Source organism: Bacillus rossius, chromosome 2 (genome assembly GCF_032445375.1).
Source record: "Bacillus rossius redtenbacheri isolate Brsri chromosome 2, Brsri_v3, whole genome shotgun sequence".
Taxonomy (NCBI): domain Eukaryota; kingdom Metazoa; phylum Arthropoda; class Insecta; order Phasmatodea; family Bacillidae; genus Bacillus; species Bacillus rossius.
In genome coordinates this window covers 7774175-7783015 of record NC_086331.1, presented here as the reverse complement: position 1 = coordinate 7783015, position 8841 = coordinate 7774175, and the positions used below count along the sequence as shown (strand labels likewise).

Below are 8841 nucleotides of genomic sequence, written 5' to 3'. Positions count from 1 at the left end.
AAATGACAGAAAAGTTCTGTAATTACGGGGAAACACAATAATTTAAAGCAATTGCTTATACTTATCTTTATCAGAAAAAAAAACATGCAAGTTATGTTGGAACCAAGGTGTTCTGACAAATAATGTGGACACAAACACATTGGATTGAATGCACACTTCCAGTACCAAAACTCATATCAAATTCAAAACTTGTCATTACGGTAAAAAAAAAACCCACTTTAAAAAAGCTGTATTATCGAATAATAGTTTTGCATATATTTTTTAACAATTGTTACATAACACATAAATGTTTTTCCATAATAAACATAATTTGATTTTTGTAAGTGGACACTATAGCTACATATTATGAATTTACAAAAGAACTAGTTCATTATAGTGTCGCTACCTATCGTTTAGATTTTAAACACTACGTGGGTACAAACTATTTGAGTTGACATTGATGTTTGGAACATTCCCACTCTGTGTAAATAAGGTCATAGCTATGGTTATGAATGCATACTGCATTGTAGTTTTATTATATAGTTCTTAAATAATTTTCTGGTCCGTGTATTGATGATATCTTAGTTAAAAAGTAATTTATTTGTTATTAATTGACCGTCAACATTTTTTAAAACTAATTTATTATATATAACCTATATACTTTACACAATGAGTACCGAAAAGAGCGAGAAAAGTAGCCCCATCAAATATTTCGTGTCAGGCGGATTTGGAGGAATTTGCACTGTGGTATCAGGACATCCTCTTGATACTATTAAGGTAGGTTTTGTGTTAAGGCCCCCCCACATTCGATTAGTGGCACTTGAATCGCAACTGCCGCGAGTGTGCAAGGATGTTGGACTGACGAATTGATGGCTGTCACTCAAATTGGACTGTGGCCTCGAGACCCCTCAGTCCGAACTGCCTTGTGTGGGAATGGCATCTCGCCAGTCCATACATTCGGTCCAAACAATCAGTTCAGCCGAGTGTCGTAGCAGATATCTTTGTTTATATATATTTTTTGTTTGCAATGATTTTCCCTTTTCTATATAAAGTTTCAACTGTAGCTGCATATTCTATGATGAAACATTACATCCAACAGCAAAAGTAACAGTAACCACAAGACTGGGGGAAAGCTTCATTTCAGATAGTTCGGTCACACCTGAGCACCTTCACTGATCATGTGTGCAGAGAGCCTGAATTCAGTCCAAAATGTCAGTTCGGGCTGAGCAATTCGTACTGGGAGCTGGACTGGTTGTGTGTGTGGGGGCCTTTAGTTGATGATTATGTTTGGGTGGTGCTATCATGGCATGATATTGCCTGCTGTTCCTGTACTATAATGTGTGTTGAGATGCATGACCTGAACTGTAATCACTGCCATATTCAAAGAATTGACACATTTCAAGAATTGACAGATTCAGATCCATTGTAGTCTGTATACTTATCCTTAAAAAAAGGTAATTTTTCAGATGATGTTTACATCTGATAAATAGAAATCAAAACAATATCTGTTGCAAACCAAGCATGTGAATCTTCCCAATTCAAAACGACCATTCCGTGTTTATACCGTAAGAACGTAAAGGTCGTAATTTCTTCAGCACAGCCTTGTTGACCACTTCATCATTATCGATACCATATCGTGATGTAAATGGATATATGTATATTATTTTACTAGCCGACATACCCTCACAAAAACTTTTGCTTTGTTTTTATCATTTCAACGATTGCAAAACTAACCTATTATTTACATTGCCTACTAAATTTTATGATTCAATAAACTATTTGACTTAACATCGCAAATGAAACACACACTTCACACCTCTCACCTAACACATCAAAAGAAATACACATAAAACATAACTACAAATCATGGTAAATATGTACAGTCGCGGTAGATGCCAAAAAAAATGCTAAAAATCTGAAAATACTTTTATTCTGTGATCTTTCACTTCCTCTTTTCAAATCAACCGGTGGAGGTAAGAAATTCCAAATACTTTAGGAGATATCGAATTTTTTAATTTTCATCACAATACCTGCGTAGTATGCGGCGATCACCATTGTTTCTTGTCATAGATAATAAGGTTTCTTGTTTACGAGTATCATGTTTCTTATTGGACAATTTTGTCACGTGACTGTTCCGTGATTGGCCAGTATTCAAATTAACCAATAGGTGATTATTTATTCCGTGATTGGTCAGTATTCAAATGAACCAATACGTGATTATTTATTCATTTATTGTTCAATACGATGTTTAATTAATCGGTCAACTTCTGCCGTGAACGACTACATCATTTCCTTATAGTGGCAAAGGAAATGTACCCGCCTCCAACTTAGGTGAGTTTTTAACGTTTCTAATTTTAAAGTATTATTTTTTTATTTGGATATTGTTGCGCAAGTAATAAGTAAAAAAAAAATTACGTGAGTTGTTAATGTTCATCATTTGTCCGGGTTTTGTTAGGTCAGGTCAGTTACATTACAAATAATTTAAAACTAAAGAACCATTAAATTAAATTCACATTATTTTTAATGTCCACTTAGTTTGAAAGTATTTATAATGTAACTGACCTGACCTAATCGACCATTTTATTTATTACGCATTCACTAACACACGTCAAAATAAAAAATGGCGACGTTCGAAGGGTTAAACGGGCGTTGTATTGCTAAATTAAAAAATTCAATATCTCATAAAGTATTTGGAATTTCTTATCTCCGCCGGTTGATTTGAAAAGAGGAAGTGAAAGAGCATAGAATAAAAGTATTTTCGGATTGTTAGCATTTTTTTCCGCATGAATACGCAGGTATTGTGATGAAAATTAAAAAATTCGATATCTCCGAAAGTAGTTGGAATTTCTTATCTCCGCCGGTTGATTTGAAAAGAGGAAGTGAAAGAGCACAGAATAAAAGTGTTTTCGGATTTTTATCATTTTTTTTGGCATCTACCGCGACTGTACATATTTACCCAAATCATAAACATTTAACAGCCTTTAAAAAACCACTTACCTTTCTTGGCTTTATGGCAATATTCATTTACTGCCAATATTTATTTCGTAGCTATTAACTTTGTGCCATTTCTCCATTTTTTTTTATCTTGCAAAACATGAATATTTGTTTTCCTGTATACTTCAATTACACAACCACCCATTCTTTCTATACACTGCACCGTTATATTAATTAAATATAAATAATAACAACCTTGTTCTTCTCTTGTGACTACTACATTTAACTCCACAAATATTCAATAAATTCCTTAATACCTACTTAATACTTACTGTGTACTTATTAACTTCATAAAAATCATTAATTCTACTTATTAATTCTTTTCTGCTCATTCCATGATAACTCCAAAACTCGCATTATCATTTGTCTTTTTTTTATCACAGTGCTACTTTGGATTTTGCGGTTGCCAATATTACACACTTTAGATTCCTTTGTTTAGCAATACTATTTATTATCATTGGGCAACTTCCATGAGTTCATACATCTCCCCATCTTTATTTCTGACCAATAGTACGGCCATATATTTTGAACTTGACTATCACAGTGTTGCCAGTCTGACACCTACCTATTAGCTCTTTACTTCGTTCTTGCTTAACCAGTTTTGATGAAATTTTGTATTTAAGAATTTACAGTTTTATTTTTTTTTTACTTCTATATACTTGGTAACAATAGGTTACAAACACTTTCATTTTACTTAGGATCTAAATAGCTGTTCTGAAATAACTTTGAAAATATATGATTATCGTCTTAAAGGTATCTTATTTCTATTCTCCATAAGAATAACATTTTATGTTCATCAGGAATATGAATCATTTACTCTGGTCTGTTTGATCCTTTTATAATTTACCAATTTAAATTGAATTTTGTATTATTTAGTAATTTAAAAATTTTTGTGAGGTTTGGCTGCACCCATCATGTTTTATTGAAGATTGGTTAGTTCTGTGCATTATTGAGTTGTGGAAACACAGAAAATAAACATATAGACTATCCACATTATTCACAGTTTTATTGTGTGAAGTTTTCAGAATTTTTTTTATGAATAGCAGATAACATTTGGTATGCATGTAGTGACAGTGTTTGCAATATAACACTGGAGTATGTACTCATGTGTCCCAACGTGGTAGGTGAATTAAGTTTTAAGGTGTTAACTTTTATAACATTTAATATTTCCATATGTACTTATGCATTATTTAAAAAAAATATAAAGACCTATAGATTTTAACTTGGTTCCTTTTAAGAATAATCTTAAAACTTTGCAGAGCCTTTAAACCATTTTCCATGTTTTGAAAAAATTAGAATTTAAACAGAGATTACTTTACCTACTTAGACAAAAACCATATAATCATACCTATAGGATTCATTTTAATTCTTTACAAGGCTTTATCCAGAAAGACAGACACTGATGTCAGCCAGGTGAGAGACACAGTATGGGCTTTTCAAGCATCCCACAGTCTAATTGAGGTATGTAAACTCCCTCGCGTAACGAAGTCATTTCAACTTGCTATCGCAATGGGGGTTGAAGTGTTCGTCGAATCCTAGGGCGCCACCACATGTGTAACGGGCATGTGGACCCGGCTGCTCTGTTCCCAGGGCCGTGACGTAGCCCGTGTGTGGCGAGGCCCGTTTCCCCTTGTCTCACTGAAAACCTCCGGGAACGACGACAGGTGTGTGAAGCTCCTTCCTCTAGCAGCGCTCGCGACTCGCTGCCCGTTTGTCCTCGCTCGGCAACTCTCGGGAGCGGAGCACTGAGGTCACCTTGGCGGGCGCGGGCCGACACACACTCACTTCGGCGGGGGTCGTAGACGGTGGGGGCGGTGGAAGGAGGGGGCTCGCAGCTTGTAAGGGGGGAGCTGGTGGCACATCGGGCTCAGAAGGGCGCAGCCCGGGACGATGTCAAACTGGTAAAGATTTTAACACATTCTGGTCCATGCTTGAGCTCAGCACAAGCATAGTATTTTAATACAATGAATGGCACTCGACTGTAACTCGAGCAGACGTTTCCATGGACTGATATGTGCTTGCTCGAGCAGAAAACGAGCTTGGATTGTCACACACACTTTCCATAGTGGTGGTAGTTTTATCGGTTGCCGCTAGAGGCCACTGTTTTACGTGCTAAGTGGCGGCGGGCGTGCTGTATCGCACCAGGAGAATTACCTGGTTTTCGCTGCGGTGGAAATGGCGAAAAGATAGTGCAAGAGTTACGAATTTTATGAACAGGAAAAATTTTATGCTTCTTCTGGTTCAGTAGCTGACAACTACAATTCTGATTCTTTGTATGAACTAGCGTCTCAATATTGCGACTCGAGAAAGAATGTGCTTGAAACTTGTTTTATCCATGCCTATACACTTATCAGTTTTGCACGTATCTTACCAGGAATGATTTTATTTTATGTTGCAGATGAAGATTTTGCAAAAAGCAGGAAACAAGAGCAGTTTTTCTCAGTAAACCTGACCTTGTATTGTACTTGAATTTTGTATGAAGAAAACCGGTGTTGATCTTATTGATCACATACTCCCCTTTAAAAAAAAATCAATAAAATGATGGTACAAATTTTTTTACACATATTTTGTTCAAAAAAAACCCAGGGCTTATTGACAACAAAATTAGTTTGGGAATCTTCATGAAAGCTATTGGGAACCAACTGACTTTGTATGGCACTTCAATGCAGAATTTCAGTCATCATCCTTATCTACAGATTGATTGTTCACCATTTTCCGAAGAAATTTTTTCCAACTGAAAAAAATACAATTTCATAAGATACTGTAAAGTATGTTCCGATGTGGCTAAAGTCAACAGTGGTAAACAACTGAGGAAAGAAACTTGGTGGTGCGAAGACTGTGGTTTTGCTCTGTGCGTGCAAGATTGCTTCCAAAAGTTTCATACAAAGTCAAAATTTTTTATAAACATAACAAACTAAAAATTATTTGAGTTTTCATATCTCAATCTAAAGTGATCATTTGGAAATATGTGATAAACGATAACTGTACGTAAAAAAAAAATTTATTACATTGAATAATATCAAGTGTGTATGAGAAATTTTGTTATTTATGTTAAACTTAGATTGTTATAAAACCACTTATCTTTAAATAAAAAAATAAAATAATAATCTAAAAATTATTAAAAAAAATGTAAACTCTTAAGTTTTATATTATATAGTACATACTTTATGTATCATTCAAGGTATTTAAATAAAGTGAAAAACCATAAAAAAAATTTGTTGTCTGTAAAGTCGGTTTACGGACGATAGTTTGTGACGTCATAACAAAACATTGATGAAATGATTGCATACTTTTATGAATAAAATTGAATCATTTTTATTGAATTATCACTATTTTGTATGGATACAAAGGAGGAGTGAAATGAAATCTACAATTTAATTGATAAATTTACTTTTATTTGCACTCATTAATTCAAATATGTTTATTACTTTAATGAACAGATTATTTTAACTATAACTTTTATACATGTTTGCTATTTAACTTCTTCCAATCTGTGTTATTCTGTTAAGGATAGGACAATGATAGGAAAATTAGGAAACAAATGGGAGTGTTTCAAGTTTAATGTGCCTTGAAAAAGTCAAATCGATGGTTGTTCCAATCGAGTGGAAGAGAGATATATGCGGTGCAAGCGTAAAATGAGCATAACGGGACACAGCGTAATGGGACAATGTGCGTTACGGAACACTTTTAGTGCGTGCAGCCGGAGTTCATCGATTTATTAGACGTCACGTCAAAAAGCCATTCTGTGATTTAAATCAGTCATAAGCAGTAGACTTTAATGTGAAAGTCTTGGGGACTGGCTTACGAGACTCGAACCATGCCACGTGACCAGAAAAGACAAAGTTGGCTTTAGGGTTTGGCATAAAACAGTTTAGTGAAACAACCCATTATGTGGTGAATTTGGTTGATCTAGGTCCTGGAATAGAAGATAGTCTAATATTTTTGATACAAAAATAAAAAAGTTGAGAAAAAAGCACAAAGTGTTCATAGTGCACCTCTGCCAGATATTGACATCTAGATAAAACTAATGTTTGCTGGCTCAGCATTGGTACTTTCCACCAGATGAGGAATACTTAACAAATTTGTATTAAAAATAAATTCATTGCAGAAAAATTAGCAAATAATTAATTAGCCTTCTTGATCCATAAAAAGAGTTACTTGTTCAAAACAGCAGAAACAAACATAATATTAATTTACCTCAACTAACTGCACTCCTATCTTCTGGTTATGTCTCTTTGTGAGATTCTTTGTTGGGTTATTCAGTGGTGTTGTGTGTAGGGTAGAGTGAAACTTCACACAACCCATGCCAAACGCTTGTTTGTGAATGGACGTTTTGACCCATTACAGGGAGAAACAGGAAATATTTACACTGCAGTAAGTTTAGGCCTTATTCATAATATTGAAACTGCAGTTGCAGATGAATGCATATGCACAAAGTGCAGGTGAACAGTCTGCACTGGGAACGTGTGTTGGCTGTAATTTATGATGTACATTCTGTAGTTGGCTGGCAGTTACAGGTGGATGCACCTAATGAAATGCATTTTCACAGTATGCAGGTGGCAGTATATTGTGTAGTTTCTTTGCCACCATTTTTTTTTGTCCCCATAACCTCAAGTTGCTTTTCAAATTGTATACCGTATTTTCTTTCGGTTTACATTATAAACTGTGTAAAAATAATTATCTATGTAATCTAATGTAAAAATAAGTACAGGCAGAATATAAAAATGTTAAAAAATATTTGTAAGATGAAAAATAAATCCTCAAAACATTATTAATCTACAAATTTCTTATTTTTATCTTCATAAGGTAATATGGTGTGTTAATTCAAAATATTATGAGGCTAAGGCCAACCTTAATAGTCATGACTTGAGGCAAAGAAAAGTATGTATAATTCTGTTTGATTAACTTGTAAAGTATATGCTTATTTTTTTTTTGTACCTGATTGCAAAATGGCAAAAATCTATTCAAATTTTTGTCTTGAAAATTTTTAAAAGAAACTTAATCATGCCCTTTAACAGGCCTTTCTCAGATACAAAACATAAATATTTATGTTTATTTTAAAAAAATATTTTTATGCTTCTTTTCTGTACCCATTGTTTATATTGAAATATATGATTGCAAAACAAGTTATATTTCATAAAATATTTCATAGTTGTTTAGCTTTGGGATTTTAATTAATTAAGCTAAACTAGTTTTTGAAAAAAAGTAATTAAATGTTGTAACATTGTGTATTTTATTTTGTAGATAGTGTTAAGTTATAGTAATTTTGATTTTAATGCAATCATTTGCTGTTTATGTTGTAGGTCAGACTACAAACGATGCCTACACCCAAAAATGGTGTACAACCGCTGTATAAAGGTACCTGGGATTGTGCCACGAAAACTGTGAAGAATGAAGGTTTCACTGGGCTGTACAAAGGTAGGTTTTTGTGTTAAAATTGTGGGCTCGTATTGCGAGTATTTAGCCGAACATGAAGCAATCACAATACATCTTTTATGCACCATGCTTGATTCCTCAGTTTGGTCTCTTTTCATACGTATATTTCATCCGACCTAAATAAATTTCTTCCAACCATCCCCTTTTTTTTTTGCACATGCTCATTATCGTCACAGCTGTGCATTTTCCCCTCTCTCTAAAAAATAATTTGGTGGCATCTCTGGTTCACACTTTCGAGTTTGTCACTTTGATCCCCAGCACCTGAAGTTGTATCGCAAACCTGAAACCCCTTATTTGCGGGTTATCAATTATTGTTTATTCTGCACAATTAAAAATGTGTGCACTGCTTGCAAAAAATTACACGCAGACAGGTCAAGAATAATGGCTGGTGGTATGTGGTTTCCTCTGTATTCGTCACATGTTATAACTCGA

General features: G+C 34.2%; 1 protein-coding gene across 1 annotated transcript in view; it reads left to right on the top strand.

Moving 5' to 3' along the window:
• The first annotated feature begins 450 nt into the window (after positions 1 to 450).
• Positions 451 to 8841, top strand: part of LOC134529070 (congested-like trachea protein) — an 80253-nt gene continuing 71862 nt past the window's right edge. The window contains exons 1-2 of the mRNA XM_063362777.1: positions 451 to 756; positions 8277 to 8391. Coding sequence (XP_063218847.1) covers positions 649 to 756; positions 8277 to 8391 — 223 coding nt within the window. The 5' untranslated portion in view covers positions 451 to 648. The remainder of the gene's footprint in view (positions 757 to 8276; positions 8392 to 8841) is intronic.